At 41.8% G+C, this 18,942-nt stretch overlaps 1 protein-coding gene across 1 annotated transcript in view; it reads right to left on the bottom strand.

Annotated features, from left to right (window-relative positions):
* The window catches only part of SYT10 (synaptotagmin 10), a 34,986-nt gene extending 16,271 nt beyond the window's left edge, over positions 1-18,715 (bottom strand). The window contains exons 1-2 of the mRNA XM_066183841.1: positions 18,565-18,715; positions 5,392-5,749 (exon numbers count right to left, since the gene is read on the bottom strand). Coding sequence (XP_066039938.1) covers positions 5,392-5,749; positions 18,565-18,715 — 509 coding nt within the window. The remainder of the gene's footprint in view (positions 1-5,391; positions 5,750-18,564) is intronic.
* Between the last annotated feature and the right edge of the window lie 227 nt (positions 18,716-18,942).

Below are 18,942 nucleotides of genomic sequence, written 5' to 3'. Positions count from 1 at the left end.
GCAATTGTTTTTTTTTTCTCTTTTGTTCTCGTGGTCTGCTGTGCCGTGTATTAGAAAGCTGATTCCTGTACCACTAGCAAGAAACAGTATGTTAAATTCCTTGCAATTCTGAATACAATGTTGCATAAACATATGTATTTATGGGCTTATCTTGGCTCATGAATCTGAATGGAAAGTTGTGCCATTCCTACGAAGAGCAAAATCAAACCCCTGGCATGCCATACAAGCTTAGAGTAGTATAAAAACACTGGTTTTAAAAGCTTCACAGCATTTATCATCAGCAAATGCCATAATGACTACACTATCCAGTTTATTTTTTAGGCATTTTCACATTTCCTTGGTACTTCCCTACCCCAACAATCTGTGCTGCAGAAGATTACCACCTCCTCCTGTGAGCACACTTAGTTGCCATTAAAGAACAATCCGATTGTCAGAATTTCCTCTGCTTTTTGCAATCAATTGCTTATTAATGCCACATGCAGCCTTGCCTTATTGCTTGGTTTCTCTGTGGTGTTTTGTTCTGAAAACAAGAAGTGTCACAGCTGCATGTTTCTTTAAATCAGAAATTCGAATTGTCCATTTGAAAGCAACCAGGACTCATTTCATAGATATTATTTGTATTTTTGCTGTAAGTGAAGAGCTTGCAGAAGGCATGAAGCACAAACTGCCGCAGTTGAGCTGAGCAGAGATACAAGAGTGTAATTTGCAGCTATTAAATAATAGACAAGAATGTTTCCCCTTTCAGCTGTCTCAGTCCTGCTAGGTGCAGGGAGCAGTCCTAGGTCAACACATGAATAGGGCAGGGAGAGCTTCATAGCCTACACTTGAAGTAGCTCAAAAAAATCCAGGTGTTTGGATGTCAAATTTAGATGAACAATACAACCCTCTTGTAACACACTTTGCCTTTCTTTCTTTACAGATAGACAAGTTGAAAGATTTTCTTCTCTCTTAAATGTTAAACCTCCCTGAATTTATAGTGTCTAATGTCCACGTTGGAAAGGAGTGAGGAATGAAAAAGCCCTGACTGGTCAGAAAAGTGGAATATTGTCCTCAGGGAGTTTCACAGCTGTTCTTGTGCTTTTGCCCTCCAAGAAGTGCAACCTCATGGGTGTGCCAAAATGTGGGGGAAGAGCTGAACTCTACCCAAAATGTAGTGCAATAAATTCCTGGGCAGGCAGCAGTGTAGGGACTATCTTTTTAATGTCTTTGACTCATAATGAGGTCCAGGAAGATCTGTGTTACTGCTACTTCTGTCAGCGCTAAGGAAACCTGAGCAGACTGGCCTTCCTGAGTGCTCCTCACACGCTGTACTACTGAGATGCCCAGAGAATCACAGAGTCATAGAATAGTTTGAGTCAGAGAGGACCTTAAAAATCATCCAGTTTGAATCCCCCTGCCATGGGGGTATTGTGTTCAAACCCTGCTGTACACTGGCAGCAGCTAGAACTGCCTTTGCAGGGGAAAGAGTGAAACTGATTGTATGACATCAGTCTGAACATAAACAGGTACATGACAAATTCTCTGTTCTTCAACTTCTCTTGCATTTTTGACAATCTGGGTTAGTGTGAGCAAAAGCAATATATAAGACCCCAAATCCATGATTTCTAAGGTACCAACTTTCTTTTAAAATTTCAGACTTCATGCATTTCAGATCTTCTACTGAATTGCTGCGAGATGTCACTAAGAAAAAGAATGTATTTGTATGGCTGTTCCCTGTGGGAATCAGCAGCACTTTTGCTCTAGTAAGCCAAAGTCATAATTACACAGTGCCTAGTTCTGTTCTGAGTCACAGCATTTCACCAAGACAGCTAATTGGTCTGTTAATTATTAAGATGTTTCATTGTTGTCATGGCAACATATTTATTTTCCTTTGTTCTGCAGTAACAAAGGGATTAATGACTGTGATAATGAAAAACAAGGATGTCACAAAATCAGGTTGTTAAAATGTGGCAGAGCTACCAACACCTTCAAATCCAGGTACTTCAACCTCTACTGACTCTTATGTGCAGCACTCCTACAGTAGACTTGCCTTCCATAACAGAACAAATGCATTTTGAGTGATAGCAAACGTGTATGTAAATCAATATAAAAGTGTATTTTCATGGGCATAATGACACTATGAAGCTGATTTCTAGCTCAGTAAGACTGCCACATCTGTGACAAATGGGAGGGATAGGATGCTGATTTATGATATGACTTGAGATTTATGAGGGGTGACTCAGGTCAAGCTTTCCTAGATGGCATTAGACCAATCTTTTGGTCCAAATCCAGAAAAGGCCATGATCACTGGTGGTATTTAAACAGAACAAAAGCTTCTCTCTTCTCCTTGCAAACACTAAAATCAACAGATATGTTTGTTTTTCTTTAACCTTAACAAATCCAAGCACCTCACTTTTGCCTTCGTGCCTCTTGGGAACTGACTAGCTCAACATGTTCCCCTCCAGCTGGTACTAAAGAGCAAAAAGCATGTTCTTGGAAAATACAGGTGAATGGTTGAAGAATGGATTTTCATAGAAGGAATAAACTATATCGTAAAATAATATCACGAAGTATGGGAAAGGGTAGTTCTCAATAACACAGAGCAAAATTATTTGCAAATGAGCACCACTTCTGCAGTTCTTCTGCTGTAGTGTACTGGTTAATTGGTGTCAAGGACTAGAGAGATTTTAACAAACAGATCTTTCCATATTATCAGGGAGTATGAAAAATATGTAATTATAACTAAACAGAAATATATAATTTTCCCATACTAACATGTCTCTGTGTTAAATGTACAGTCTAAAAAATGTGATCAGGCACATTTGATTGTTGCTCTGATTGGCTTATTAAAACCCTCACACTTCAATTACAATGACTTAATACAATTTCACTTATTTTATTAAGAGCTGATGGATGCATGAACCCATCATAGGACTGGTTACAACCCCTTAATTTGCCCCAGCTCAGGTGAGATCAGTGTACAGGAGACAATTCAGTATATCTACATCCAACTGTATTCCTTTGTCAATGGAATACATTTAGGTGGGGGTCCATCTGAATCCCTCAGGGCTCCTGAGGACAAGAAGCAGTGTTGCATTGAAGATGATGCAAAAGAAGTTCTGTTACCTCTGCATCTGCCATTGGTGCCTTTTTATTTAGACGCCCCCAGTCAAGGACACCAGAGTCAGGTTTCAGTCATTTTGCTGGTACATTATTGCCAGCTGGGGTTAACACGAAACAAGGAATAATTCAGAAACCCGGTCTAAATGTCCAGCCTTACTCTCATACATGATATTCTTGGCAGCAGCAATTCATGTGGGCTGTTAAGTTAGGACTCCGATTAAGACAGGGAGGGTGTAGATAAAATGCATTTACAAACAGAAAGATCACCATTTCTGGGTAATTTTTAAGGCACATGTCATTCTAAGCATATTTTGTAAAAAGAAGCAGAATTTTTCACCAAACTCTGAAAGAAGGTGATGTTTCCAAACACTGCTACTGATTGGCTGTGATGGGACAATCAGGTACTCAAAGCACAGGAACTGCCCCTTTCAGAGGAGATTTAACCCTGATAATCTTGACAGGATAAAAAGAAACCTCTCTTACAAGGTTGCAGAAAGACTGGTATTGAAAGGAGGTTTTACTTTTTTAAAACTGTCCTTGGCTTCACAAATATTTTGTATTCATTTAGATCCCAATCCAAATCACTCTAGGGACCTGTGAGAATATTTTCACTGCCTGAAGTAGATCTGGATCATATCCCTGGAACTTCTCTCTTCCCCTAGAGTGCCACTGGAATAATTCAAGTTCATTTGCCAGCCAGCTATTTCTTCTGTCTATTCAGGAGGCCAGACAGTCTGAATACTTGGATTTGATGGATAAAACTCTTTCAGTTAATATCCTCTTAGGTAGCAGTGAGCTGGATAATGGGCTTGTCATGCTAAACTGTACCAATTTTTGTTCCTCTGTGTTTAGTGTGACAGTTACAAGCTCATAATTATCTGAGTGTTGTGGGAATGTTCCTCAGTGTGGTTTGCATACCATGCTCCTGTTCTGAGCAGATGGATACAGTAGCAGGAACCAGGCATAGCCAGGGTAATGTGGTTTAAAGCCAGCTGGAGAGTCTCTTAATTCAGGAGATGCTTTGGCTGCTAAAGTCAGTCAGACCTCCTCTAGCTGGAGTGCTCTCATTTTGGGAGCTTCCTGTGGCTTCCTGTTGGCTGTTCCATGAGGTTGGAATAGCTGAGAAAAAGCACTTGAGCACTCACTGCCACAACGAGTGCACTGAGCTGGACAAACACTGTCTTTAGGGCTCCCAGGAGGCCAGCAAAGTATGTGCCCACTCAGTGTAAAGCACTCGTCTTCCCCTCCTTTTGCCTCTAATTATTGTGAATGTGAACCTTTGTTTTTTTGTTTGTTTCTTTGGCTTTAGTGGGCTTTTTCATTTGGTTGGTTTGGGTGGGTTTTTTTTTAATTTTTTTTTTTTTTTTTTTTTTTTTTTTACTGGTAACATGTTTCCTTAGCAAATGGCATTTTGAGAAAAAAGCTACTTCCTACACAGTATTTGTACTGTAACTTATGGCATTACACAATTCTTCAAGTTCCTCTTTTAGCCTTAATTTTCCCAATCTTTGCTTATAAAACAACCCCCTTTTTATTTCAGGATTTGATCTTTGCAGTTCATAGTTTGTTACCATGTATTAAATTTGCTACGAGTGTTTCAAGAAAATCCCATTTGAATCTATAGGTCCCTGCACGTCTTCACTGCTTTTCAGTATAAAGTGGCATCTAATGAAACATTAAAGTTTGTGTCCTTCACTTTCATACTAAAGAAACCACTAAGGAATGCTGTGTGCTTGTCATTTATTTGTAGACTTACATGGAATCTGAACAGCTTTAAGATCAGCTTTAAGGATCTGTATTTTTAGGCCGGAATTTTAATTCCTTTGTAATCAGCAAACCATGTCTTAAGGAAATGTGCCATCAAAAATGAGTCTATCATTTTATTTTGTTGAGAGGGAATCTTTCATCTCGAAAACAACTGATATATCTATAAAAAAATCTCTGTGAAAATCTAGACTTGCAGTTCTTTAAAAAAACACTGAAATATGTTTTCCTGTAATCAAGACCCAAAAGGGAAATGCTTAAAGTAGCAACATCTATCTTTGCAAAGTAGTAGAAAATGTAGATTTCACTTTCATATGTTAAAATGATTATGAAACTGAAGGGACACTAAACGTTTCAGAATATTCTGTCCAAAGAACAATGTGGCTTCACATTCACATGACTGATGTTTCACCCATAACTGTTAAGAAACATCTGAATAATCCAGGATCCTGAAAATTTTCAGCAGTGTTCCTGCTCTACTTGTTGCTGGGAAAGGTGCCACAAGTGCGGGTGCCTCTGACTTACCTTGATGAGGACGTGGGCTCGGTGATCTGCCTCTGCATCCGAGCATGTCTGATCAGGTGCTCTTTCAGCGCGTTCTGGACCTCTGCTGGTATATCAGGTGAAGTGTGGCTGATTTTCAGCGCAGCTTCCAGTACCTTGGTCGTGGCTTTCCCATTTTCTTTAACTTCCTTTTTCTCGCTGTTCTCCAAAACCTCCGTAGGGGCGCTGGAGTTGCTCTGCGGGACATTACTGGTGCTGGAGGTGAGAGGTTTGCTCCTCCAGCAGGGCCAGCACAGCTTCCAAAAGACAAAAAGCGAGACGACCAGCAAGGCGAGCCCGCAGAAGCTGACGACGACTGCTAAGAGACTGACAGAGACGTCTGCAAGGAATTAGGAAACAAAAATCGTCGTGACAGACAAACATGCAGAGAAATAAAATTATTAAAAATGACACAGGCAAGGAGATAGAAGCATTTTTTATTATTATGTTTGTGCAGAGCTTTAAAGTCCTTTTTAAGATTGCTACTTTTTTTTTTTCCTTTTCTTTTTGATATCTAAGCGTGTAACATTTAGATATCATTATTTTCTAATATCTGCTTCACAAACTGTCCTTTAATCATTCAGGCCAAAGGTCAGTGTGTGTACCACTCATCACATACTCAGACATCCTTCTCAGGAAGTTTCCTTCTCAGGAAGTAAGGAAACAATCCCCAAAACTCTCAGCCATTGTTGGCTAAGGACTTTGAGATCAGTAGGTGAAAGAAATATTGACCTATTTTGCTAAAGCAAAGTTTTTATAATCAAACAACAAATATCCTCACTGAGATTTAAAGCAAACACATGAGAATTCAGTTCCCAAATCTAGATTTCTAATTTTGGAAAAGAAGCACCTATGTAGACAGCCCTCTCCTTATGGGTAATGTACACATCCCTTTACTTACTGGCCTCCGGTGGAGGACACAGCTCCTGAAAACATCAACAACTTTAATTTCAGTCAGAAAGGCTGATGTTGATGCTTAGCCCTTTAGAACGTATATTTAGAACATCAAGAACATGTAGATGAAAAAGTTAAGCCACAGTTAACATTTTCTATCAGTACACATGCATGTACATGCACAAATTCCTTCAAGATTTGCCAGACGTCTGACTGTGTGCTTCAGAAACATTTTTAAATCTAACATTTAGGCATAAATAAGTACAAGATAAAGTCTGTCATAATAGGAGATTTCTGTGGTTAAATTGTCAGCTCTGGACCAAGACTGTGTTAGACTAAGATAGCACAGACATATCAGTATCTAAAATTCTGCTGCGAAAATGCAGCTGGCTTCAGGGAACACAGTGAAATGCCCTGAGCTGAACAGAGATCATGCTGTACACTGAGCTACTCCTGCTGCCCTGTATTTGACTTTTGCTGCCAAAACTGCTTAGAATATTCAATAGTCTGGCTAAAGATTGGAGAATGGATTTCATACCAACAAAATACCATGGACACACTTGTATTTTAGGAGATGGTGGATCGCCGGGACAGCCAGTTAAGTCCTAATTATGAGTTTTATTCTATGTGACATGGTCCCATTTGATTTTTCCAGTATCCTGTAGCATGATAACCAAAAAATCCCATTCCTTTTCAAAAGAGCCTTTTATATGTCTTAAAATTATTCACTAAACCCTGCTTAAATATCCCTCAAGCAAGAGCTGCTGTTGCTCCTTGTTACAAGTTTTGACAGTTTAACAGCTAATACTTTGTATCCATAACTCCAGGCTGCAGGCCACTAAACTGAATCACTGGAAAAGTGCTAAAAGAGTTTGAGCATATTTTTATAGATTTTGCACATGAACTAAAAGGTATGGATTAGCTCCATGAAACAGTATGTACCTCACCAGCCCTTATGAGGATTGAAGATAGAAAGATGGAGCAGAATGATGAAGATAGAAAGCTGAAGATCAAAATTTGGGAATGTTTTCTTTATTAATATATAATATGCAGATGCATCTCTCAGTAGTAAACACTGAACTTCCAGACCACTCCTCATGAAAATTCATGAGAAAAGCAAAAACGTATAGAAAATGTTGTAGTGTGGAGATCATACCCTCACAGCCAATTCCTAGCCAAGGATCAGGAATTAGAATAGGGAAATGATCATTCTTCGTGGGTGGTTTGGATGTGGCCCTTCTGTTTCAGCATATGACAGACATTAATAGCAAGGAGAGAGGCTCTTGCATGACCTCAGTGCCAGGGAATTGTCTGTAGTGGGTTGATGGACAGATGCCCGAGGCCCATCAAAGCTGCTCTGTCAGTCCCCTCCTCAGATGGACAGGGGACAAAATACAACAAAAAAAGCTTGTGGGTCAAGAAAAGGACAGAGAGAGACTGCTCAGCAATTATTGTCATGGACAAAACAGACTTAAGGAAATAAGTTTATTACCAATCAAATCAATGGTGACTAATAAAACCAAGCCATAAAACACTTTTCCTCACTCCTCCCTTCTTCTGGGGCCCAACTTCACTCCTGCTTTCTCTATCTCCCTCCTCCAGCAGCACAGGGAGATGGGCAGCGAGGCTGCATCAGTTCATCACATGCTGTGTCTGCGGCTCCATCCTCTTCAGGACTCCTCACACTCTTCCCCTGCTGCTCTCCTCCAGAGTGTGGTCCCTGCCGCAGGAGACAGTCCTGCACAAACTGCGGTGTGAATCCTTCTCACGCACTGCTCCAGTGTGTCCCTTCCGCTGGGAGCAGAACTGCGGGAGCAGACTGCTCCACCATGAGCCCACTACAGGGTCATGAGTCTTGCCAGCAAACCTGCTCCAGTAAGGGATCCTATCTCCACAGGTCCACAGATCCTGCCAGAAGACTTCTGCAGGGTGGGTTCCTCAAGGGTCACGGCCTTCTTTGGGAATTCACCTGCTTGGGATTCACCTGCTCCATGGGCCGCAGCAGTGAAGATCTGCAGTGGGAGGCAAATCACTCTTGCACCTAGAGCTCTTCTTCCTCTCCTTCTTCACAGACCTTGCTGTCTGCAGAGTCATTCCTCACAAATTCTGACTCCCCTCTTCCTGCAGTTGATGCACAGCAGATTTTTTTTTCCCTTTCTTAAAAATGTTTTCCTGCGACCCCTGTGTCTGGGGGGCTCAGCCTACGCCATCCTGGAGCCAGCTGGCCTTGGCTCTGTTGGGCATGGGGGAAGCTTCCAGCAGCTTCTCACAGAAATCCCTCCTGCCACCTGTTGTGGTTTAGGTTTGCTTATTTTGGGGTTTGGCACTATTTATGTGGTGGTTTTACATTTGCTGAATTTGTTTGCTAACAGAGATAGGATTTTGGGAGAAAAAGGCAAAAGCAGGCTCAACTTAGAAGCAAAACCAGATAGATTTTATTAAAATACACTAAGAGAGGAAAATAAGAAAAGAAAAAAACACCCCAAATTAATTTCTAAAACCAACCCTTTCTCTCACTACAAACTGTTTATTTTTTACAAACAATGTAAAGAGGCAAAACTCAGAACTCCAGGTCAGTACTACTTATTAAACAATCTTTCATTTGGTCTTTGAGAGAGAGAGAAGCCACTTCTGTGGTTTGGTAACTTTCACACAAAAGCAGTCCACCTAGAAGAATCTGCATTTGTGGACCTTCCCATATCATGTAGCCTTTCCCATGACTACCTATGGGCCACGGATTTCACAAAATTGGGGTGGTACTTTTTAAAAATGAGCTGTTTCAAAAAAACAAAGGATCTTTTTCAACTCAGGGAGCAGAGATGGTCTTTTCACTTCTTCACTGGCAGAGGGCTTCTTCTCATCTCTCTCTGTTCAACTTTTCATGGGGGCACAAAAATGCTCACTCAGTTTATCACAGATACTTTTGCCCAAATGCACGAATCATCTCCTCAATTTGTATTGTCGACGATTGAAAAGATTATCCTGTTACTAAAATCCATAGGAGATTTTTCAGCCTAGAACCAAGGCAACCTGTCATCTCCACTACTTAAAAGTCACTCTTCCTTTACTGACTTTAAGATCTCCATATTGCCCCTTTACATGTCTCCAGTTTGGCCTTTTTTTTCATCTCCGAGAAGGGTTAGAGTTTTAAGGTCTCAATCTGTGTCAGGACAGAGTTAAAGCTTGCCCAGGTCTGTGGTGGTCAGGTGATCTCTGCCAGGGCAGCTGCAAATGTTTCAAAGCCATGCCAGTGAGGGGGCAGGCTGATGGATACCTTGTCTTCCATCCCTCCATCTGATGGTGCCAGCTGCTCGCAGCTGCTCTGTAAGAATTTTAAGGTCCTAGCAGGGAGATACTGTTTCAACCAATGACACCACCAAAACCTGGCCAGGCAAACCCAATACACAGTCAAAAAATCAATTTTAATGTATTCATACAGAGGTAGGCCTCACTGAAGAACCTTCTTTGAGAGATCGAGCCAGAAGAATTGTCAGGCAACCTGGCCAAATTTTTTTCCTGTTCTCAAAGTGTGACAAAAACTAGAACTCTGGAAAATGTTGATGGTCTGCCAGGAATAAATAAAAACTAAGAAAAAGAGAGAGGAAAGCAAAAATAAACTCAATTTTGGGTGATTTGCAATATTTCCAGCTCAGTCTGGGGACGGTTGGCAAAATTAGGTTATATTTCGAAAGGAAAACTTTTACAACTGAAAATTGTAGGGTTTTTTTCCATTTGGAAAATGTTGAAGGAGGATGTTTTAACAACTTTGAAACTACTGGAAACATTTCAAAACCAGAAATATGAAAATTGATCCCTTCCAGCAGAGCTTCAATTTGATGAATAGATACTATCAGCTGAAAAACATTGCATCAAAGCATTTCTAGCCAATTCTAATTTAAGTTTTTCACTGCAAGACATTTTTCAAGCCTTCAAATAACTTGTTGTCTCCTTTCAACACCTACTCCTGTACTTCAACTTTCTCTAAGCTGTTTTTTTCTATTTCCATTAAACTACTTCAAAGTTGAAAGAGCTCCTGAAATCTTTACAGAAAATATTTTTATATCCATAAAATAATCCCATGAAACATCTAAAGTCTCACGAGCAGAGATAAGGAACTAATTCTATAAACAGCAGTAGTTTTAATTTTTGGTATTTTATTAGTGAATTAAACAATTCACATATTGAATTTCAGAGTGCAAAAATTACAGGAAAGACTTGAATTGCCAAAAAATTCATTCATTCAAAGAAGAGTTCATTATGGAAAGCAACTTAATTACATTTATTGCCACAATTGCTAAAAAGCAATTGCTATGCCATAAAATAAAAATTGACATAAAAAGCATATTTCATGTCCTTCCTTCTGTCAGTCACTCAACTGAGCAATTACAAGAGATTTATTGTTACGTGAAGACTGAAATCATCTGAAGAGCAGTCAAACCCTTTGTGTGTTAGGCTGGATATGTCTCTTATATTAAGTTTTTACAGGAAGTTTCTTAAGAATGCAAAACATTAAGAGAAAGTTCCACAGACTTGGAGCTTCTTCACATCGCTGCCAAGGAATCCTGGTTGGAAAGAAAAATGGGTACTGAAGGATGGATTTATCATCAGACCAGGGTTGCACTTCACATACATAAGTATTATTTAAAGATATAGAACTGGTGACAAATTCAAAGACTGCCTAATTTTTAAGGGCAGAAGAAGATATAGACACAGCTGGGACAGCATTAATTGTCAGCATTGTGGATAATGTTTTCATTGGTCTCTGGTCCAAAAGAAAACAAAAGCCATCTTGAAAAACTGTTTCTGAACTGGTAATTTCAGCTTGTCTGCCATGATTTAGATTCATACAGAACCGGACATCCCTCTGAAAATTCAAAAATATTACAGAATTATGCATTTCTCATTCTTGTTCTTATGCTTGGTATACTGAGGAATATCAAGATTCTCTTTTTCCTCACACCATCCCCTTCTGGACAGTGGGAGATCTTCCAATGACTTCATTTCACTCCTAAATGTCATATTTCTACCCTTGATAAAATTTGATAACTGAAAGCATCCCGTTTCCTCATTGTTTTATATTTAAAACTACTCCTTCAAGATACAGAATTTTGAACAATTTTATATTTCTCATTTAAGAAAGGCATCTCTATCAAGAACCCTCAAAAATTCTCTGTATTTTTATAAATATCCTCTGATACATTTCTGCCATAAAAGTCTCCTTGATAGCCAGTCTTTTGTATCAGGCAATTACTCCAGAACCATCCCCATGTGTTGCTGGTTTTGTTTGTTTGTTTGTTTTTGGTTTTTTTTTGGGGGGGGGGTTTGTTTGTTTGTTTGTTTTTTCTTCTTTTCTGGATGCTAGGAAATGTCTTGTGCATTGGGTTCAGTACTACGGATTTCAAAAATTTTTTGTTTGGATCTGGCCTCGGAAAAATTCTCCCCATGGATCTGTTTGCAAACATGCACATTGGCAGACTTCCATTTCAAAACCAAATTAAGATCACTTACATTTTAGGCAACATCTGCCTCATGAGGCTGAATTTGGAAAAACATACTCCACAAACCCATGATCTTGACCGGCGACAGAAACACCACACAGTGCTGTGATGTAGATGCCCAGGTGTGTGAGGGTCAGGCACATCTGATGCAGACTACACTAAAGAGAATGCATTCGTCTCAGAAAAGGAGCAAGGGTGAAAGGAACACTTGGGGAAAGGCAGGGTTCTAGTCTCTTCTGGCCCATTTGTCTATATCTGATCTTGGTTCTCTTAAATATTTAAAATGCAATGTCTATAACCTGTGTTCAAAGATATTTTTCTTTAACTTTGAATTTGTTCTCTTGTTCAACAAGCCATAAGGAGCTTCACCCTTTCCGTAATAAAGGAGCTTTTGTGTCTGTAATACCAGGAGCCAGATCAATCAGATAAATTAATGTCTCTGATTTTCTAGGATTTGAAACGAAGCAGGGCCCTTATAAATTATAGAAGGTCTGGGGCCAATAAATCTTCCCTATCCCCACACAGATGAACTAGTTGGTCCAACCCATCATATCTCCTGTTCGGTTTTCCTTGGGGAATTTTTAAGCACATAAAAACTTGCTGGTATTAGCAGATCTTCCACAATTACCTGCAGATCTTCCACAATTACCTGTGTCTCATCCAAATCCCTTCAGATGGGGACATGATGCTCTAGCAAGCCTCAGAAAGTGACAGGTGCAAAGTCTTGTATTTTCTCTCTCAATCTGAACCTGTCAAAGCACCTGACTTAGATATCAAATGGCAAAAAAGCCTTTCACTTAAAAGAGTAGGTGTGACCTGCTCTCCTGCACTCTTGGAGAAGCGTCCTTAGAAGATCTTCCTCAAACTTTTACTCTGGCCTTATTGTGAATGTGCTCCCTCCCTGTTAATTCATTCTGGTGTCTGAATTTGTTCCATACAGCCACTACCATCTTCTGGATGGTAGATCACTAAATGCTAGCAGAATTCTATGGTAGCTTTTTTCCTGACAGGAGGGGAAACAAATGAATTCAGGGATCACTGTGATTTCCTACACAATCACAGCACACAGAATTATCAATCTTTTGTCAAAATCAATTAATCTAAGCTATATTAGAGATGATGTTCTCACTTTTGCCTGGCTGGGTCTGTAAGTTATTGATCTTCACTCTCAAGGCTCCTTCTGGTGGGCATGGTTTTCTGCTTGTTAACTCTCAATCCCAAGAGGAGGGACTCTCAGCTAGACCCACACCTGCCCATTTGGCTTTCCATTAAATTGAAAAAAACCCCAGCCTTAGGCTTGGTTCTGTGCAGTTCCCACACTTTTGAGGATCTCTTTGTGTCTACAAGAAGCCCTCATTATCCTCTTTCAGATGAGACAAGTAAATTAGAACATATAAGCTCACTGACTGCTGTTCACCACAAGCATAAAGGGAGGTTCATGCAGCTCAAGTGTCATTTTTGAATTGTCATGGTTATGTTATTCGTACCCAGTATTATATAACAAACATCTCACACATATGACAGGACCCAGGAAAACACTGTGTCTCTTCATCATCTTTGCAGATTTGTCCTCCAGATGGCATAAACCTTTCTGCATTTCTCCCCCTTATTTCTTTACGAAATGTGTATAAAGGAAGATTCTTTTGTAAACCTCATGTTTTTACTGTGTACCTCTGCTGTCTGCATTGTTGTGATTGCCTTCACGTTCGTTGTAAATAAATCTGGTCTCAGTGGTACTTTTACCGCCCCCCCCCCCCCCACCCCCCCCCGTTTTTCCTTTGTGCTGCTGAATTAGATGGATTTCTGGTTTTCACAGCTTGTTTACACTGATTTTGTAAGTTACGTTTTTCAGTAACCCTGCACTTTTTTCCCACCAAGTCTTCTTTCTCTGATAGTAATATTGACCTAACCAGATGATGAACTGTATGGAGTGTAAATAATTTGGTCAGTCTGTTAACTGTTAAAATGTTTATTGTTTGATTTTCTCACATTCCCCTGTAGCAGAGACACTGTTTCATTTCTCTGTAACAGAACACTCCCTTGTTTCACACAACAGTTACTTTATGACAAAGAAAAATGCTCCTTTCTTGTACGATAGTCCTACACTGATCACAGTAGCCTTCACATTTGTCCAAGCTGTTTCTCATCGCCTTCATGCTTATTTTGGCACAGTTGAGAAGAATTTGCAAACACTCTATAGGGTAAATCTGTTCTCCTCACTCCCCTAAATACATCCAGGCAGTGCAAGCATAGCCACAGCTCATGCTGTTCGTGGATGTGTGTGCACTGTGTGCATGAGCACAGCATGTTCAAAGGAACCAGGACTAAATGGAAACCATCAGTTGCCATCCAGCAGGTGGAGAGCTGCCAGAGAAGCTTCTGACAGCAAACAGGAGGCACATGCCAGCTGCAGCAGGAGGACATAAGACATTGCTCTTCGGGGAAGAGTGAGTGTCTGTTACAGGCTGGCCTTGTGCAGGATGCTCCAGTGCTTTCTTACTCCTTCTGTACTTTTATAGCAACCTGTCAATCAGGGCAGGGTTAAAAACTTGGTCGGTTAGACTGTTATGTTAACTGGATAACTGTCAGTAGAATATTTACATGAATAACAAATGATCCCCTAGAAGCTGATGCTCTTTGCATGGTCAACTTTCAAAAATCAATTGTTTGACAAGCAAAGGAGCAAGAGTGAACACCACTCTCAAGATATTCACTACCCACTCTAGTGGGCCAAAATATGCCCTCAATGTTTGTTACAGAGCTGGTTTTCCAGCTCTGCAGTAAACATTGGTCACCCATGGGAAATGATAATAAGAGAGTAAAGTTTTGCATGACCAGCAGGCCTAAAAAAAGGCAAAGAGCACAAAGTACCCACCATTTGCAGAGGACATAAAATGAATTTTAAACATGTGTCCCTAGAGCAGAATGTCCAAACTCCTCTCATTATGCTGTATGCAATTGGCTTAATCTTCAGAAATGCTCACAACTGGGACCTTTGATGTGCTTGGTTCCATTGAAAATGAGGAGGGATGCTCAGCTGGAAAAAATTAATTAGAGTCCTTTATTAATGAGATAATCTGAGCCAAGATACCAGTATAACCTCACTGTATATATGAGTTTGGGACAGTTATAGAAAATTAATAATTCACTAAGTTTAGAGGTAAATTGTATTATATGAAATCCTGCACTTTCAGCTCCTAACTATTTTCCACCTTTATTCTTATAATTGACATCGTAATTATTTTGCCCAACTGTATTGGAGGTGTAAAATAAAAACAAAACATCTGCACATCTAATTGAGCATTTTGCCAAAGATGCTATAGCCTTCAGAAGAAAGCTCACAGTCATCTAATCATATAAAGGTACCATAAACCTAAAGAGCTTCCTCATCTTTTCACTTGAGCATTTCCCTGAGATGAGCCAATTAATAGTTCTTTTAATTACTGGGGCAGAAAATATAACAACAGATGTCTATATTCATTTGTCTAAAGCTCTTAGAAATGGAAGAAATTTTCTGTCTTGTGAAGATTATTTGCTGTGAGTTCTGTATATTGATTGTTCAATACACTAAATATGATTACCCCTTCTTGACCCAAGAAGTGAGCAGTAATTGAGGGTGCTAAGGTGTTGGTGCTGATACTGAGAGGAAAAAACCTGTTGAATAATCAATCTTTTCTTTGATGTAATCCTCTCTGTCCCTCATTGTCAGGAAACCTGAATATCTCCCCCTTCTGCTTTGTTGCTTCATTTTTTTATACTCTGCCTTCCCAGGGCCATACTCACCATTTTTTCTTCTGACCATGTGTCCAGCTTCCTTCTCTTTGTTTGTTTGTGTTATCTTTTTTATGCTTCTTTCTCCCATCTAGGCATATACACTATCAAAAAAAAATCACTGCCCAGCGTCTCTGCTTCCCTCTGAAAATTCCTGGGTCACAGGGTCAATATTGTCTCACATTTTGCTTTGAGCCTCTGACTGGGTGATGCATCTTCTGCCTCAAGTAGCTGATTCCCCTGAGAAGCTTGGCTGCTTTTCATGGTCTAGCTGAACAGAAAGCTATCACTACACTCACTAACATAACAACATCAATGCAGTTCTAGCTGCATTTCACAGTGCTTTCAACTTCCAGAACATGTTTTCATCCTTGTATTAAATAGAAACAAACTATCTGGTTTCCTTTTTTACCATCTACTCTTCTACTTTCTGAAAGGTTGCTTACACTGTTCTTTCCTTTCCAAATGTCTCCTCATGGTTTACAGAATCGCAGATATTCTGAGTTGGAAGGGACCCACAAGGATCACCTAGTCCAACTCCTGGCCCTGCACAGCACCATCCCCAAGAATCACACTATGTGCCTGGAAGCATTATCCAAATGCTTCTTGAGCTCTGTCAAACTTTGTACTGTTTAGACTTCTCTCCTTTAGTGACATCTCATTAGTGATTTTTGCCTATTTTACCTTTGTGACACTTTTAGGTATCTTTTTGAGACAAGGAAAACTGAACGAAGTTAACATTTCCACCTTTAATGAAGAGGATTTACGGTTGTTCAATGCTCTGGACATTAGCTTTATCCATAGAGATGACAAGGAACTCTAAGTGCATTTGAAGAGAAGAAGAGATATAGCATGGCTCACCTTTCAATGACACCACTTCTCTCAGCTTTAACTGTATTTAGAGTATTTCTGCTCATAAAATTAACGCAAGTTATATTTATATCTTATCATACCCAAGCGTTTACATATTAAAATATTGTCAATTATCAACAATGACTGTGTGTCTGTTCCTCCTCTGGAGACAGAGTATGTTCATTAGCAGTGTTGTTGATGAGATAATGCTCAACATACTGTGCATCTCAATAAAGTTGATACCCATCATCTAATACTGGTTTCCTTTTAAGGAGGAAAAAGTGAGATAGAGGAATTCAGCTGAGATGTGGTACCCAGAGGTTCCAGCTCCTGTCTGTTAACTATTTTTTCCCCCTAATCCAACAGTTGTAAGGTAGTTAGGGATTACAAACGGAAACCCAAGAAGATCGTTGACTTTTAATAAATATTTAAAAAGAAGCTCCTCTTATTATTCACAGTGCAATATCAAACCAAGTGTTGAAGATTCATATTCTCTAAACAGCAGATCTTGGTTTACCTCGTGGAATGTTTTGTGTCCTTCATATCCCACCTGTTTATACACCAACTTTGCAGAGCCAAATTTTCCAGGCTCCATAGGGTAATGCTATTTTCATTCAACCTTCTACCATTCCGATCGTGAAGATTAACACAGAGCATGATTAGAATATTCATGATCCTTTCTGGGGGAAAGGCTGCAGCCCCCTCACCCCTCCTTGCCTGTCTGCCCTGCCTGGCAACTGGGTCAGGCTGGGCTGAGTAGGGCAGGGTCAGAAAACAATGATTTTGATCTGAGATACTACGAATAGCCCGAGATTTGTGGTAAAATCTGTGGGTATTCAAAGAAAAGAAAACAACAACAAAAAGCCCATCAGCTGCGGAGGCAGCGACAGTGCAGCTGGGGCACACGCTGGGAACCTGCTGCTTTACATGACCCGGTGTTAATTTATTTAATTTGCACTGTAACACTTGGCATTTGCTGGCCATAATGCAAGCTGTTCATTTGCATTTTTGGACAGACAGTAGAGGTTATCAATCCCGTCTAGCAGAAATTAAACACAGAACTTCGAGCAATTTTCAAGCCCTGTCCTAAAAATAAGTGTGAAGAAAAACAAGGTGCCCAGAGAGCACCACATGGGATAATGCAAAAATGAAGAGTCTGTTCCAAAAGGTGCAGAAAATTCAGATATCAGGGACCAAAGGCACCACTAATAGGACTCAAAAATCTTAATTTCAATATGAAAATTTTTGGAAATTTGGAATGTTTAAACTATCCCGGATTTTCTCCTTCCACCCTACCCAAAAATTTCCTGGACAAGTGTCCTGGGCCGGACCGAAGTTCTGCCCTGACTCCACAGGTTCCCGCTGCCTGTCAGACGGCTCTCCTGCCTCCCCCAGCGATGAGCGCAGAGGATGCAAAACACCCAAGCCCCGCTCAGGAAGGGAAGACTGCGAGGCGGGACTCGCCGAGCCGCGCCCCGAGCCCCGGCTGCGTGCCGACCCGTGCCGGCTGCCCGCACTTCCCGCTGCCCAACCTGTTGCCCGGGTCGCCAGCGCCACTCGCCAAACGCAGAGGGACGGTCGGGGACAGGGGAGGGAGAGCGGGTGCAGCCCAGGCGTGCCGCGCCCGGCGCACGGACCCGCTGCCCGCCCGTGACAAGAGCATCGAGCGCAGCGCTCTGCCCCGCTGCCCTCCCGCACGGCCCCGCACACACATGCAGCGGCAGCAGCAGCCCGAGGCCGGGCTTTTCACATAGACAAACTCCCGTCGTGGCGAAAACCTTGCCGAAGCGGAGCTGCGGGTGGCAAACGAGCGAGCTGCGGGGGTACGAGGAAGTCTCCGGCGGTCATTTCTGTCCCCTCGGTACCTGTTCGTTCTCCCCGGCCCCACGCCCGCACCGTCGCCCGCTTCCCCCACGTTTGCCCCGCAGCGCTGGTCCCCGCTCCGGCGGTCCCGGCGCTCCCCTCAGCGCTCCTCGGCAGCCTCGGCGGGCTGAGAGGGAGCGGATTTTAAAGCGGGCTGCGTGCCTGCCCCCCCTTCCGCCCCCTCCGCACGCAGGGAAAGCAAAGGAAAAAGTTGCGCTCTCCGGCCGCCCACGCCTCGCTGTCCGCCCCGCGGCGGCGGCGGGGCCGCTGTGGGTACCTGTGCCGCCGATGCCCTGCCGGGCGCTCTCCAGGGGGAAAATGCCTGCGCACTTCTCCCGCTCCACCTGCCCGCCCAGGCACAGCTCCGAGATGATCTGCAGCGCCTTGTGGCAGAGGCTGCCCACGCCGTCCTCCGCCGGGAAACTCATCTTGTGGCCCGGCCGCCGCCGCTAGGCCATGGCCGGAGCGGGACGGCTCCGCGCCCGACCCGCGCTGCCTCCCGCGGGGAGCGGAGCGGGGCGGAGCTGCGGCGGCGGCGGGAGCGGCGCGAGTGAACCGAAGAAGTAGTGAAGGAGCGGGGGGAAACAAAAAAAAAAAAAAAGAAAAAAAAAAGAAAAAAAAAAGGGGGGGGGAGGAGGGGAAAAAATTAAAAAGG

The sequence above is a fragment of the Chamaea fasciata genome, unplaced genomic scaffold (genome assembly GCF_029207755.1).
Source record: "Chamaea fasciata isolate MVZ Bird 193981 ecotype frontalis unplaced genomic scaffold, bChaFas1.0.hap1 SCAF_5, whole genome shotgun sequence".
In the NCBI taxonomy this organism is placed as follows: Eukaryota; Metazoa; Chordata; class Aves; order Passeriformes; family Sylviidae; genus Chamaea; species Chamaea fasciata.
The sequence above is the reverse complement of the archived record's forward strand: the minus strand, read 5'-3'. Positions and strand labels throughout refer to the sequence as shown.